At 48.3% G+C, this 15,884-nt stretch overlaps 1 protein-coding gene across 1 annotated transcript in view; it reads left to right on the top strand.

The window, feature by feature from the left end:
• Nucleotides 1–14,935, top strand: part of KAT6A (lysine acetyltransferase 6A) — a 111,930-nt gene extending 96,995 nt beyond the window's left edge. Inside the window, exons 14-17 of the mRNA XM_067470662.1 lie at nucleotides 2,365–2,569; nucleotides 3,689–4,444; nucleotides 5,680–5,983; nucleotides 8,605–14,935. Coding sequence (XP_067326763.1) covers nucleotides 2,365–2,569; nucleotides 3,689–4,444; nucleotides 5,680–5,983; nucleotides 8,605–11,297 — 3,958 coding nt within the window. The 3' untranslated portion in view covers nucleotides 11,298–14,935. The remainder of the gene's footprint in view (nucleotides 1–2,364; nucleotides 2,570–3,688; nucleotides 4,445–5,679; nucleotides 5,984–8,604) is intronic.
• Nucleotides 14,936–15,884: the final 949 nt, after the last annotated feature.

Below are 15,884 nucleotides of genomic sequence, written 5' to 3'. Positions count from 1 at the left end.
TTTACTTCATTTATATACCGCTTTTCTCAGCCCTTGGGCGACTCAAAGCAGTTAAGAATAGCAAAATTCAATGCTCAACATCATAAAAAGAGTTAAAAAACAGTTAAAAACAATGATATAATAAACAATCAATTAAACATAACTATAATATCTCATTAGCATCTCATAGGTAGAATCAAGATCCAATCTCATAATCCATTGTTCCATGTCCCTATATTCAATACACTAGTATTGTCATTCTAGTCCATGTCCTTTAAACTCTACAAACATCCACTGTCCAAAGGCCTGGTCCCAAAGCCATGATTTTAATTTCTTTCTGAAAGCCAGGAGGGAGGGAGCAGATCTTACCTCATTTGGGAGTGTGTTCCATAGGCAAGGGGCCACCACAGAGAAGGCCCTGTCTCTCGTCTCCACCAGACGCATTTGCGCAATTGACAGGAGCGAGAGCAGGGCCTCGCTGGATGATCTTAGATTACGAGATGGGACATAGGGGTGGATGCGTCAGGACAAGTAAGCTGGGCCAGAACCGTATAGAGCTTTCTAGGTCAAAACTAGCACTTTGAATTGGGCTCAGAGATGGACTGGCAGCCAGTGGAGCTGGCACAACGGGGGGGTGGTATGCTCCCTGTATGTCGCCCCAGTTAGTAATCTGGCTGCCGCCCATTGGACTAGCTGAAGTTTCCGAACCGTCTTCAAAGGCAGCTGCATGTAGAGCACGTTAGAGTAATCTATTCGGGATGTAACCAGAGCGTGGACGACCGTGGCTTTTATTGTAGTAAAATAATATGGTTGCACTATTTACGACTACAAAGTTTCCATAACGCAAACGAAGTTCTTTATACTTCCTTCTTTGCTTCCATGCTGGGCTTCTTTCTCATGCAGATAAACAGCTTCACTCTCACAGAGCCTCCTCTCACACCAGTTACACAGGAGCTTCACACAGTAGCTTTTTACACACAGCAGCCTTCACACTGGAGCTTCCTCACCAAAGCTTCTCAAACCAGGCCATCTCAAACTGAGGCCTAACAACAACAACAACAACAACTTTATTTTTGCACCCTGCCTCCATCTCCCCAAAGGAACTTGGGGTGGCTTACATATGGCACATTGTGCCTAAAACAATACATAAAATAAACACACAATGCAATACAAGATAAAACCAATAACATAAAAAACAAAGTTTAAGCTCAAAACAGCGCCCAATAACCTATGGTGAGAACTGTCGTAAAACATAGCCAACTGTGAACAGGAGCAGGGAATAGGATAGTGCACATTTTGGCTAATGAACTAGGGCATGGGACGAAAATGCAGTGCAGTGGCATTAACTAGCACACTGAGGCCTACTTCACACTGAGGCCTTCTCCCACTGAGGGCTCTCTCAGACTGAGGCCTTTTTCCCACAGAGACCATTCATAGACTGAGGGCTACTAAGCTACAGTCATATATAGAACTAGCTGTACCCATCACGCGTTGCTGTGGCCAACCTTCCTCCTTCTTTCTCTCTCCTTTTTTTCTCTCCTTCCTTTTTTTCTTTCCTTCTCTCCTTCCTTTCTTCTCTTCCTCTTCCCTTCCTCCCCACTTTTCTTTCCCCTTTGCTTTCTCCCCTTTCTTCCATCTCTACCTATTCTTGGACTGCAACTCCCAGCAGTCCTCCTGACCAATCTATCCACCTACCTATCTATCTCTATCTAATCTACCCATCTTCTCTATCTGAAGGATTGCTAGGAGTTGTAGTCCAGAATTGGAAATTGGAAATGTGCAGGGATTAGGATGTTCTCAAAGAAATCCAAGGAGAAGAAAGCTTGCAGCTTGGAAGCAGTGCATTTGGAGCATCCTCCTCTCCTAAAGGGCCTGGTCTAGGGGATGCTGGGAATCGTTTTGCGCATGAGTGGTAGCGTCTTTTGGGTTTTTTTGTTTTGTTTTTCCTTTTTAAGTCCCTTCCGCTTTGTTTTTCAGTGTTTTTATGAGTGATGGCCACACGGTGACCTGGTATAGTGTCAATTGGTGTCAATTCTTCCAGTGGTTTTTGAGTTATGTTAATCTCCCAAACGAACATTACATTTTTATTTAGTCGCCCAAGGGCTGAGAAAAGTGGTATATAAATGAAGTAAATAATAATAAATAATAATAAAATAACATCTGGGTGGATGCATGTCTCCCACCCCAAGACGTGTATCAGTTAGCATGACATGAAGATTTGGGAGCTATCTTGAACTGTGGTGAGCTTTATGTGCCCTGTTTTTCTGGGCTGCTCACATCATCTCTTTGGCTGGCTCTTCCCCGAGTCCGTTTTCCTTTCCTTGCATTGTTATGGGTGCGACCTGCACTCGACAACAACCAACTGAAGATTTTGTTTCTTCTCAGATTTGTGATTGTTCGGCGGGAGAAACTCATCCAAGACCACATGGTGAAGCTGAAACAGAACCACCGGCCTGTCACTGTGGATCCGGAATGTCTACGCTGGACTCCTGTCATTGTTTCAAACTCTGTGGTTTCAGAGGATGAAGAAGAAGAACCTGATGACGGGGACAATGAGGATCAGCATCAGCCAAAGGAGAGAGAAATAGAGGTCAGCAAGAAATACATTTTATTCCTTATTTCTCTTCTTCTTCTTGTTTTAAAAATTATCTGTATGTAAAACTCTAGTAAAGATATACTAAAAAAGAAATACATTTACACTAATACACACTCGCTACCTAATTTAGTTATGCAGCCCTTGTGAATAGCAATTTATTGTGAGTCTGGCTACAGGATTATTCTTTTGTACCTTTTCTTCCAACAGAGGTTGTCAGGAATTTCTAGTATGCTAAATGTTTCTAGTATGACTGCCTTGAGTCATGGGTAAGGAGAAATGCAGGATATTAAGAAAAGAAAAGGATGCTTCTGTGTTGATAAAGGTAAAGGTTTTCCCCTGACATTAAGTCCAGTCATGCCTGACTCTGGTGCTCATCTCCATTTCTAAGTCGAAGAGCCGGCTTTGTCCGTAGACACCTCCAAGGTCATGTGGCCGGCATGACTGCATGGAGACCCATTACCCTGTGTTATCTGTGCTGATAACAAGTTCAATTTTGAAAATGGCTACAGGGATTGTTCAGAAGAGAGGAAAGAAGGGAGGAGAGGATAGATGAGCTGGGAATCGAGGAAGAAGGACGGGAAATCAGAGGCAGCAGGAAAGTGGCTTGATATAACTTGGGGGTTGGGACGATGATTGACACTCCCTCGATGTATACTTAATTAAAAAATTCTCAATAAAAATTATTAAATTAAAAAAATTAAAAAAAGAATTTTGGAGTTGTAGTTCACCTACCTTCAGAAAACACTGTGGACTCAAACAATGATGATCTAGACCAAACTTGGCATGAATAATCAATATACTCAAATGTGAACACTGGTGGAGTTTGGCGAAATAGATCTTGACATTTGGGAGTTGTAGTTGCTGGGATTTATAGTTCACCTACAATCAAAGAACATTCTGAACCCCACCAATGATGGAATTGTGCCAAACTTCCCACACAGAATCCTCATGACTAACAGAAAATACTGTGTTTTCTGATGGTCTTAGGTGACCCCTCTGACACCCCTTCACGACCTTCCAAGGGGTCCCGACCCCCAGGTTGAGAAACACTGTCTTCAGAGGTGAGATAAATAAATTTAAAATATTTTTTTTTGTTTTTCCTCCCTGTGTCAGGTGATCAAGTCTATGTCCTGGGAAAGAAAAGAACGAGAAGTGTCTTGCTTCCCTCTGGAGATTGAAAAAAAGGCAGAAGCCGCCCCTCCCGCCAACCCTGGTCGGCACAACAAGCCAAGTCTTCCCCTGGCCGGTCTTCCCGCAAACAGCCAGGCGCCGCGGAGGGGCCGGTGGAGCCGGAAGAACAGCCGGAAGCAGCGGGAGGCCTTTGCTAAGAAGGACTCCAAGCCCCACTTAGAGGAGAAGTCAGCCATGGCCAGAGGGGGCCGCTGTGGGGAGTGCCAGGAAAAGGCTGCCGCCGCTGCTGCCGCTGCCGCCGCTACTGCTGCCGCCGCCTCTCGAGGAAGATTTGGAGAGAGTGAAGAGAAGACCACTTCTGCTGCTGCCCAGGGACAGTGCGGGAAGTGTGAGGAGAAGGCTCCATCTCACCGCGGGCACTTTGGCAAAGATGAGGAGAAGCCCGCCATCTCTCAAGGACAATATGGGAAAGGGGAAAAGCCCTCGGCGACCCAGAGGCGTTACAGCGACACCATGGAGACCTGGAGAGGGCAGCTGAAGACCCTCGAGCCCCTCAAGAGCAGCAGAGTCTCCCAGGAGTGCGGGAGGATACCCCGGCGGCACAGCACTCCCAGCGAGAGGGCCCTGCCCAGGCACTTCAGCGAGAGCAGCGAAGAGGAAGAGGAAGAGGAGGAGGAGCCCGCCTCCCCCTGCTCCAGCTCCCCTCCGGTGCTCACCAAACCCACGCTGAAGCGAAAGGTGCGTGCTTCACCTCTCGGGGTTGCGTTTGGCTCCGTAGCTTCAGGCACTATTCTTGGAGGACCCGCTTTCCTCTGCTAATCTGTGCTGCAAAGCTGTTGCCATTTCTTTTTCCTTGGATTGTGCCCATATTACAACTCTTCAGCAGCCAGGGACTGCTGAATCAAACAGCAGTCAAACAGCAGCAGCGGAGGTGTTTCAGGCCACCTCCTAGCTGTTACCTTGGTCCATCTTTTGGGGGTATCGTATACACTCGAGTATAAGCCGACCCGTCCTGAGTCCCTCTTCGGAGGTTGAGATAGGACGGGATATAAAAGCCCAAAATAAATAATAAATAGATATGCCAAGGGACCTAATTTATACCAAAAAAAATCTGGGAAAACTTATTGACTTGATAATAATAATAATAATAATAATAATAATAATAATAAACCATTAAACCATTATTCTGACCTTTTTCCATGTAAATGTGCTTCCATATCCTTCCCAATAATAATAGAGTAAAATAATAAATATAAAAATAATAGAGCAAAATAATGGAAATGTAATAATAACAATAATTAATAGAGTAAAATAATAAATGTAATAATAATAATAATAATAACAACAACAATAATAAATTATAAATGTAATAATAAACAATAAAATAATACATGTAATAATACTAATAGTAGTAACAACAGAGTAAAATAATAAATATAAGAATAATAGAGCAAAATAACAGAAATAATAAATATAATAATAAAAATAATAAATAAATTATAAATATAATAGTAATAAACAGAATAAAATAATACATGTAATAATAGTAATAGTAACAACAACAGAGTAAAATAATAAATAACTTTGACTCAAATATAAGCCAAGGGGGGATTTTTCAACCGAAAAAGGGGGCTGAAAAACTAGGCTTATACTGGGGTATATGAATTAATTCCACGGTGTGGCACAGTGTGGGGAGAGAGCGGGCCTTCTCGGTTTTGGCCCCCTGGCTCTGGAATCCCGAGAGAGATTAGATTAGTCCCTTCTCCCCCTAGTTTTCCATTCCAGTCTAAAAACATGGCTTTTTAAAACAAGCCTTTGATCTTAGGATTAGCCTGAGGATTTAGTGTTGGCTTAACTTCGGCACTGGCTTCGTCAGTCATGGTGTTTGTACAAAGGCCACACAATTCCAGAATGTAGGTTTCTATGACTGGTTTTGCTTTCCGTAATGCTCTGCTCTTTCTTGCCTCTTACAGAAGCCCATCCCTCGAAAGCGGCGGGTCCGGAAGCGCAAGTACCACAACAGCAGCGTGGTGACGGAAACCATCTCTGAGACGACCGAGGTTCTGGATGAGCCCTTTGAAGACTCTGACTCGGAGAGGCCCATGCCTCAGCTGGAGCCCACCTTCGAGATGGAGGACGAGGAGGACGAGGAAGAAGAAGAGAGTGAGCCGTTCTCCCGGGGGTACCTTCGGCACCTCTCTCCCCAGGACTCCCACAGGCACCGGCCCTCCTCCAAAAGGGCGTCCCAGGCAGAGGAGGACTCGGATGAGGCCGCTGGTATGCTTCCCAAACAGGGATACCAATTGTGTGCATGGCTCAATCTTCCTTTAGGCTGTTAGGAATTGTGGGAGTTGGAGTCCAAAACCCCTGGAGGGCTGAAGTTTGCCCATGCCTGATACGGAACATGTAGGATTGCCTCATCAAGGGGAGACATCATTCCCACCTCATTTTTGACTTTGGGTGGCACAGTGAACTGCAAAATGGGGTGGGAATTATGTCTCTGCATAAGGAGGCAATCCTACATGTTCTATATCAGGCATGGGCAAACTTTTTAACTTAGGGGCCACATGGTGGGCAGGTCGGGAGGGAGGGGGTCCTCCCCAAGCCCCCTCGCTGCCCTTTCCTCCCCTTCCTCTTCTCTTTCAGAGGCAGAAAGTAAAGAAAAGACAGGAAATGGTTGGATCCCCAAAGGGTTGGCCTTGGTCAGGAGGAGATGATGGAGGGGAGAGAAAAAGGGTATCCGTTACACCCCTTATTGCCTACTCCTGATAGAGAATCCTAGAATCCTAGAGCTGGAAGAGACCCCCTAGGGCCATCCAGTCCAACCCCTTGCCATGCAAGAAGGCACAATCCAAGCACTCTCAACAGACAGACTATGAAAAATCCCCCAGCGAAGGAGCCGTCACCACACTCCAAGGCAGCCTAGGAAGGAAGGGTGGAAGGGAATGGAGGGAAGGAAGGAAAGAAGGAAGGAAGGAAGAAAAGAAAGAAGGAAAGAAAGACAAAGGGGAAGGAAGGAAGGAAGGAGAAAGAGGGAAAGAGGGAAGGAAGGGAGAATGAAAGGGTTGAAGGGAAGGAGGGAGAAAGAGGGAGGTAAGGTAGGAAAGGAGGGAGGGAGGGAAGGAGGAAGGAGAGATAAAAGGGAAGAAAGGAAGGACAAAAGTATGGAAGGGAGGACGGAAGGAAAGAAGGAAGGGTGGGTGAAGGGAATGGAGGGAGGGAGGGAAGGAAAGGAAGGAAGGAAGGAAGACAGACAAAGGGGAAGGAAGGAAGGAGAAAGGGAGAGAGGGAAGGAGGGAGGAAAGAGGGAAGGAAGGGAGAATGAAAGGGTGGAAGGGAAGGAGGGAGAAAGAGAGGTAAAGTAAGAAAGGAGGGAGGGAAGGAGGAAGGATTGATAAAAGGGAAGAAAGGAATGACGGAAGTGTAGAAGGGAGGGAAAGGAAAGAAGCAAGGAAGGGTGGATGGGTGGAAGGGAATGGAGGGAGGGAGGGAGGGAGGGAGGGAGGGAAGGAAGGAAGGAAGGAAGGAAGGAAGGAAAAGAAAGAAAGACAGACAGACAGACAGACAAAGGGGAAGGAAAGAAGGAGAAAGAGGGAGAGGGAAGGAAGAGGAAGGATGAAAGGGTGGAAGGGAAGGAGGGAGGGAGAAAGGGCGGTAAGGGAGGGAGGGAAGGAAAGAGAAATAAAAGAGAGAAGGAAGGAGATAAAAGGGAAGGAAGGACAAAAGGGTGGAAGGGAATGGAGTGAGTGAGGGAGGGAGGAAGAAAGAAGGAAGGATAGAAGGAAGGAGAAAGAGGGAGAGAGGGAAGGAGAAAGAGATAAGGAAAGGAGGGAGTAAAGGAAAGAGAAGGAAGGATCCCCAGGTTGTGCCAGTCAGTTTTTGTATGATAGTATTTCTCGCACCCACGTTTTGCTTGATAGTCAACCAGTGCTTCTCGTAAGTCAGAGCACAATCCAGAGTGACTCCCAGGTATTTGGGTCTGCTGCAGTGCTCCAGTGGGATTCTTTCACAGGCAGTCCTTAGAACTCAAGATGCTTGTCTGTTTTTAGGGTGAAAAACGCATGTCTGCATTTTAGATGGATTAGGAATCAGCTGTTTTCCCCTGTAATAGGCAGCAAGAGCACCTAAAGCTTTGGAGAGCTTCTGTTCAACCATCTCAAAGCTCCCTGCTTGAGCAGTAATGGCATGATCATCAGCATAGATGAAACTCCCTGTCCCTTTTGGCAGTGGCTGGTCATTTGTGTAAATGTTCAACATGGATGGAGCAAGCACGCTCCCCTGAGGCAGGCCATTCTTCTGTTTCCACCCTCTGCTTCACTGGCCCTGGAACTCAACAAAAAAGCTCCTGTTGTAGCGGATTTCCAATGAAGCGGATGAGGTGGCAATCCTTTGTCATATTATAATTTTTTTCTCAGAAGAAGGTGATGATTTACAGTACCACATGCTGGTGACACATCTATGAAGACAACTCCAGTCCACATGCTATCTTTTTGGCATATCCAAAGGGCACACAGATTCTAGCGTTCTGCTACGAAATAGAACTACAGTGTTTAATTGTATGTGATAATACTTTGTGGCCCTGGGTGTTAAGGAGACCCATCTTAGCCTGAGTGCATGTCATGGAAGCTATGTCGTTTGTTAATTCAATGGTGATCAAGAATGGGAAAAGGGCAGTTGAAATTCTCATTGCTGCTTTCAGTAATGAGCGGTAACCTAACTAAATCATAGATTATCATTTCTTTTCCTCCAGTGTGTTAATGGAGAATGTCTGTTGAGGCTTCGGTCATTGTTGGTCATACGTTCAAACATCTACAGGTCCTTCTATTTCAGATCCGATTAGAGGGGGGATTACAGGTCCAGCTTTTTAACCTTCTCTCTCCTGTTTGCATCTTCTTCAGGTTCTCCCACCTTGAAACCAGTCGCTATGCTGAGAAAATGTGAGGCAAAAGATTCTCCGCTCCAGCCGGACACCTCCACGCCCATGAAAAAGAAGAAGGGTTGGCCCAAGGGCAAAAGCCGGAAGCCCATCCACTGGAAGAAAAGGCCCGGCCGCAAGCCGGGATTCAAGCCGAAGAGGGGGAAGGTCCCAGCCCCTTCCCCAGAAGAGGAATCAGATCCCGTGGAGGCCACGCCAAAACCCGGGCGCAAACCCAAAGCGCAGGAGAAGGAAGAGCCTGTTGAGCAGAAGGAAGAACTGCCTGTTGCAGAGGAAGGGAAAGAAGAAGACGCGTCTACCGAAGCTGGGGATCTGGGGGAAGGGGAGGAAGAGGAAGAGGAAGACGCACCTGCCAGCGAAGCCCGAGTGGCATCTCCTTTAGGAAGCAGCAAAAGCCCGGCCGCAGAAGTGAAAGAACCTGAAATGGAGGAGGAAGCAGAGAAGCCGCCGGTCCTGGAAGAGCAAAGACAGTCCGAGGAAGAGAATCCGGAGATGGAGGAACCTGAGCGTGAACAAGAGGAGGAGGAGGAGGAGGCGGCAGCTGCAGCGGCCAACGAGAATGAAGACCACGATGCTGATGACGAAGAAGACGATGGCCACATGGAATCCACCAAGAAGAGTGAGTTGGAAGAGCAGGCGGCGAAAGAGGAGCTGAAGGAAGAACCAGATGCCCAGGAGCCTTTTTTAGAGCCAAGCACCCAGGATGGTAGGGAGGAGGATGTGAAGAGCAAGAGTGAGGGAGAGGCAGACTCCGAGGAAGAGCAGGCATCCCACGAGACGTCTGTGGGGTCCGAACCTGCTCCTGCTTCCGAAGACGACCAAGAGGAAGAGCAGCAGGCGAAGGAAGGGCTGGTTGAGCTCAAGGAAGAGGAGCCAATCCCTCACAGCGAACTGGACCTCGAGACCGTCCAGGCAGTGCAGTCCTTGACGCAAGAGGAAGAGAACCACGACCATGAGGTGGCCTACCAGGACTGCGAGGAGACCCTGGCCGCCTGCCAGAACCTGCAGAGCTACACCAACGCGGAAGAGGACCCTCCGATGTCGATGGTCGAAGACTGCCAGGCCTCGGAGCACAACAGCCCCATCTCCTCGGTCCAGTCTCACCCCAGCCAGTCCGTGCGCTCGGTCAGCAGCCCCAGTGTGCCCAGCGCTCTGGAGAGCAGCTACACCCAGATCAGCCCCGAGCAAGGCTCTCTTTCCGCGCCTTCTATGCAGAACATGGAGACCAGCCCCATGATGGATGTGCCTTCCGTATCGGACCATTCCCAGCAGGTGGTGGACAGCGGCTTCAGCGACCTGGGCAGCATCGAGAGCACCACGGAGAACTACGAGAACCCCAGCAGCTATGACTCCACCATGGGGGGCAGCATTTGCGGCAACAACTCCTCGCAGAGCAGCTGCTCCTACGGCGGGCTCTCCTCCTCTAGCAGCCTCACCCAGAACAGCTGCGTGGTCACCCAGCAGATCGCCAGCATGGGCAACAGCTGCAGCATGATGCCCCAGGGCAGCGTCCCGCCCACCACTAACTGCAATATCAAGTCTCCCCAGAGCTGCGTGGTTGAAAGGCCGCCGAGTAACCAGCAGCCGGCGGCACAGCCCTCTCAGCCGCAGGCTCAAGCTCAGCAGCCACAGCCACCACCTCCTTCACAGCAGCAGCAGCAGCAGCAACAACAACAGCAGCAGCAGCAACAACAACAACAACAGCAGCAGCAGCAGCAGCAGCAACAACAACAGCAGCCACCGTTGTCTCAATGTAGCATGAACAACAGTTTCACCCCAGCACCGATGATTATGGAAATCCCTGAATCCGGCAGCACCGGCAACATCAGCATCTATGAGAGGATTCCCGGAGACTTTGGTGCCGGTGGCTACTCCCAGCCCTCGGCCACCTTTAGCTTAGCCAAGTTGCAGCAGCTGACCAACACCATAATGGACCCCCATGCCATGCCTTACAGCCATTCTCCTGCGGTGACTTCCTATGCAACCAGCGTGTCTTTGTCCAACACCGGCCTGGCTCAGTTGGCCCCGTCTCACCCCCTGGCCGGGGCGCCCCAAGCACAAGCCACCATGACGCCCCCGCCCAACCTGGCCTCCACCACCATGAACCTCACCTCGCCCCTCCTCCAGTGCAACATGTCCACCACCAACATCGGCATTCCCCACACCCAGCGGCTGCAGGGGCAGATGCCGGTCAAGGGGCACATTTCCATCCGCTCCAAGTCGGCCCCGCTGCCCGCAGCCACCGCCCACCAGCAGCAGCTCTACGGCCGCAGCCCTCCCGCCGTGGCCATGCAGGCCAGCCCCCGGGCCTTGGCCGTCCAGCGGGGCATGAACATGGGGGTGAACCTGATGTCGACCGCCCCGTACAACGTCAACTCCATGAATATGAACACCCTGAACGCAATGAACAGCTACCGGATGACCCAGCCCATGATGAACAGCAGCTACCATAGCAACCCTGCCTACATGAACCAGACGGCCCAATATCCTATGCAGATGCAAATGGGAATGATGGGGAGCCAAGCCTATCCCCAGCAGCCTATGCAGCCAAACCCTCATGGGAACATGATGTACACTGGCCCCTCGCATCACAGCTACATGAATGCTGCCGGGGTGCCCAAGCAGTCGCTCAACGGACCCTACATGAGAAGATGAGCGAGCAGACCTGGCCAGCGCTTTCGAAACTCACACACAACCAAGAGACACGCAGACACAAACCTCACAGGAAAAACAAAATCATAACGAACTGAAATCCCTATAAATAAAGGAACCTTTTATACTGACAAAGCCGACGATGGACCTTTTTCCAGTTAAATATTGCTGTAGATTTTAGATGGGGTTTTGTTCCCTTTGGTTTCTTTTGTTCTATTATTATTATTATAATTATTATTATGATAATTATTATTATTGTTATTATTATTTTTAGGGGGCCTGGTCTCTATTCTTTTCACGTTTTGTGGGGTTTCTCTTGTGTTGATGGGTCTTCGTTTTCCTCCGCAGTACCTGGAACGCTTCACTCAGTCCAAAGCCATTTTTAAAATGGGCTACGGTCTTTCTTCCTTCCCCCTCCCCTCTCCCCTTCGGTTTGGTTTCAGGGAGGGGATGATGGAGTATGTGCACAAGGCCTTTCCGTAGCTGGACACAGAGCCTGACTTTGCTGGCCACCTGCGCAGCGCGAGGACATGTCCAACGGCCACATCCCTCCCTCCCTCTCCCCTTGGGCACAGCTCTTAAGATGGCCTGATCTCTAAAGGCTCCTGTCTTCCCCTTCTGAGTCTTATTTCAGGTCTGTCGTGGGACATGCGGTGCCCATATAGCGCCCAAAGCAAACTCTCTGACCCTCTTTGACCACCTCTCTCTCTCTCTTCCTGCTTGACTCTCCTCTAGCAATCGGAACGGTTTATTTCCTTGCACCCATACACACACCCTTCAAATATATTTAAGCGTAGCTTCTAAAAAGTGTACTCATCATGCATACCCTAGACAGATACGGTTACCTGCGGCACCTTAAGGGAGAGTTATGCGGGCGTTGTTTTGCCAGGGACCCCATGGAGCTCCATCAGGAATCTGACAGGCGAACCTTGCCAGCCGGGATGCCCAGGGTGCAGCTTGAAGGCCCTTGTTAGCCGGAGCGAACATTACGACTGCTTTGGGCTTCTCGCAGTTCACCTTTCCCTGTTTGGGAGAGAGTGTGGCCCTGTCAGCCCTTTCCCTTCTCCTGAGGGGCATTGCGGGACTCCAGGCGTTCCCTTGGCCATGTCTTACGTGCCTGAAGGGGATAGAGGAGGGAACGCCAGGGAGGCTCACTTCAATATCCAGTCCCCCAGAGCTATGTGGTTGAAAGGCCAGAGGTTGGCCTTGTTAGCCGGAATGAACACTGCAACCACTCTCGCGGTTTGTCTCTCCTTGTTGACATGTTTTGTAGAGAGAGGGTGGCCCTATCAGTCCATCTCCTGGGGGGCATTGCAGGACTCCAGGCGTGTTCTTGGCCTTGTCTGTGCGTGTCTTTGCGTGCCCGGAAGGGATAGAGGAGGGAACGCCGGGGAGGTTCCCACTGCAATATCTAGTCTCCCCAGAGCTATGTGGTTGAAAGGCCATCAGCAAACGGTTGGCCTTTTTAGCCGGAGTGAACATTGCAACCACTTTGGGCTTCTCGCAGTTTGTCTCTCCTTGTTGACATGTTTTGGAGAGATAGCATGGCCCTGTCAGTCCTTTCCCATCTCCTGAGGGGCATTGCAGGAGTCCAGGCATGCTCTTGGCCTTGTCTGTGCGTGTCTTTGCATGCCCGGAAGGGATAGAGGCGGGAACGTCGGGGAGGCCAGCGGCCAACAGTTGGCCTTGTTAGCCGGAGTGAACACTGCAACCACTTTGGGCTTCTCACGGTTTGTCTCTCCTTGTTGACACATTTTGAAGAGATAGGGTGGCCCTGACAGTCCTTTCCCATCTCCTGAGGGGCATTGCAGGAGTCCAGGCATGCTCTTGGCCTTGTCTGTGCGTGTCTTTGCATGCCCGGAAGGGATAGAGGCGGGAACGTCGGGGAGGCACTCACTGCAATATCCAGTCCCCCAGAGCCATGTGGTTGAAAGGCCAGCGGCCAACAGTTGGCCTTGTTAGCCGGAATGAACACTGCAACCACTTTGGGCTTCTCGCGGTTTGTCTTTCCTTGTTGACACATTTTGGAGAGATAGGGTGGCCCTGACAGTCCTTTCCCATCTCCTGAGGGGCGTTGCAGGAGTCCAGGCGTGTTCTTGTCTGTGCATGTCTTTGCGTGCCCGGAAGGGATAGAGGCGGGAATGTCAGGGAGGCACTCACTACAATATCTAGTCTCCCCAGAGCTGTGTGGTTGAAAGGCCAATGGTTGGTCAGCGGTTGGTCAGCAGTCCAACCCTCCACAGCCTACCACCGCCAGCTAAGGTAACACAACACACCAGGAGGAGGGAAACGTTGCTTGTCCTGATGTAAAGTTCTCTCTGTATATTCTTGTAGAGCTACAGATGCACTTAGAGTGACTTAGATGTGTAAAGACATTTCTACTTCTCCTACTTCTGCAAAGAAACCTGAAAGGCCGTTGTGGAGGGAGAGAGGGAGGAGGAGGAAGAGGGTTCAGCTGCACTAGGAAACAAAACAAAGGACTTCCTCTGTACTATCGAATATCTTGAAATAAAATTTAACAAAAGATAGAATCCCAAGGGCTTCCAGCCCGCGTTTTCTCTTAGTTCTTGAGCATGTGTACAAGGCTGAGGGTAGGACCCGCGGACCCACGTCCCTGTATATATATATAGATATATATCTACGAACCTGTCGTGCGCCAGAAAGGTGTTGCTCTCCTCCTTCTCCTTCTCCTTCCCGGAGGGAGACCCATTGCATTGGCGCCACTTCCGTGGGGCAGGTTTGTCAGGTGTCGAAAGCGAAGCTGTTGGCACAAGGGCCGTGAAATTTATTTTTTTTTTAGTTTTGTCTGCCGTTTACCCTTTTTTCCCAGTTTTTTGGGGGGTCTTTTTTGTATGTTTTTGTTTTGTTTTTAAGTCAAATTGGGCAGCTCCCCTTTCCCCCCACAAACCTTTGTGACTGTAGAGCTATTGTAGAGAACCGGCGTTCTTTTTCTATATTATTATTATAAAAAAAAAGAAAGTAAAAAGAAGTCTCTCCGACACAGTAATATTGGTACCTTGTCATTTTTTTTCCACTTCCGTTTAAGAAGAAAAAATAATAATTAATAATAATAATAATGTATTTTTAGCAAAAATAAAACTTGGGTAATCTAAAAGAAATTAAAAAAAATCTCACTGTTAGTGACTTTGATGCCTTTTAAAGAAAAAAAAGAGCTTTTTTCATTTCATTCCATCTTTAAAATTTTTTATCTTTGTTGTAGAATATTAAAGACTATTTTAAGAAAGATGAAAATTCTCTTTAAAGAGATCTCTAGAGTGTGTGACTAGAGCTCCAGATGCCTCTAAAGCCGCATGTACAAAATGAAGCCGCGCGTCTATTCCTGTCTGTTTATATTTGCTTTTCCTGTTTTGTAACTTCTTTGTACTTTGTTCTTGGTGACTTGTAAGCTTCAAAGGGGAAGGGGTGCCTGGGTGAAAGACACAACACAACACAACAAAAACCAACAAAACCCTTTGTAATTCTCCACGTCGTCATGCGCTCCCGGCCGGCCGGCCTCCCTTCCTCCCTTTGTATGTAAGATCACTTCCTCCCTCCCTCCCTCCCCCCTTTCTAGCAAGTACTTTCAAAAGAACTCTGTACATTTTAACATAAAAAAATAAATTATGTTGAGCCATTTTGGATGTCTGGTTTTGCACATGGATTTCTTCTGGTTTTCTGTTGGGGAGCGGAATTGCGCAAGAAGTTGGTGGGTCAGTGTGTGCCGATTTATTGGGATTTCGAGGATATTTTGATCAAGACAGTGGAGGTTAAAGCTCCACCAGTTTCCATCGTTTGTATCTTTGAGTCTTTTCCAAATAATTTAATTATTTCATACCAAAAGCATTGCATAAATTAGTATAAAACCGATAGAAGTAGAAGGAACAGGTAAAAAGATAAAGGTTATTTATTTCTCAAGCTGGGGTGAAAATTGCTAGAAGAAACATTAACAACCTCAGATATGCAGATGACACCACTCTGATGGCCGAAAGCGAGGAGGAGCTGAGGAGCCTTCTAATCAAGGTGAAAGAAGAAAGCGCAAAAGCCGGGTTGCAGCTAAACATAAAAAAAAAATTATGGCAACAAGAATGATTGACAACTGGGAAATAGAGGGAGAAAGTGTGGAGGCCGTGATAGGGTTTGTATTTCTAGGCGCAAAGATGACTGCAGATGCAGACTGTGGCCAGGAAATCAGGAGACGCTTACTTCTTGGGAGGAGAGCCATGTCCAGTCTCAATAAAATAGTAAATAGTAGAGACATCACACTGGCAACAAAGATCCATTGCCTAGTCAAAGCCATGGTCTTCCCTGTGGTCACCTACGGATGTGAGAGCTGGACCTTAGGGAAGGCTGAGCCAAGGAAGATTGATGCTTTTGAACTGTGGTGTTGGAGGAAAGTGCTGAGAGTGCCTTGGACTGCCAGAAGATCCAACCAGTCCATCCTCCAGGAAATAAAGCCCAACTGCTCATTGGAGGGAAGGAGACTAGAGGCCAAGTTGAAGTCCTTTGGCCACATCATGAGGAGACAGCAAAGCCTAGAGAAGATGATGCTGGGGAAAGTGGAAGGAAAAAGGAAGAGGGGCCGACCAAGGG

Source organism: Anolis sagrei, chromosome 7 (assembly GCF_037176765.1).
Source record: "Anolis sagrei isolate rAnoSag1 chromosome 7, rAnoSag1.mat, whole genome shotgun sequence".
Taxonomy (NCBI): Eukaryota; Metazoa; Chordata; class Lepidosauria; order Squamata; family Dactyloidae; genus Anolis; species Anolis sagrei.
The sequence above is the reverse complement of the archived record's forward strand: the minus strand, read 5'-3'. Positions and strand labels throughout refer to the sequence as shown.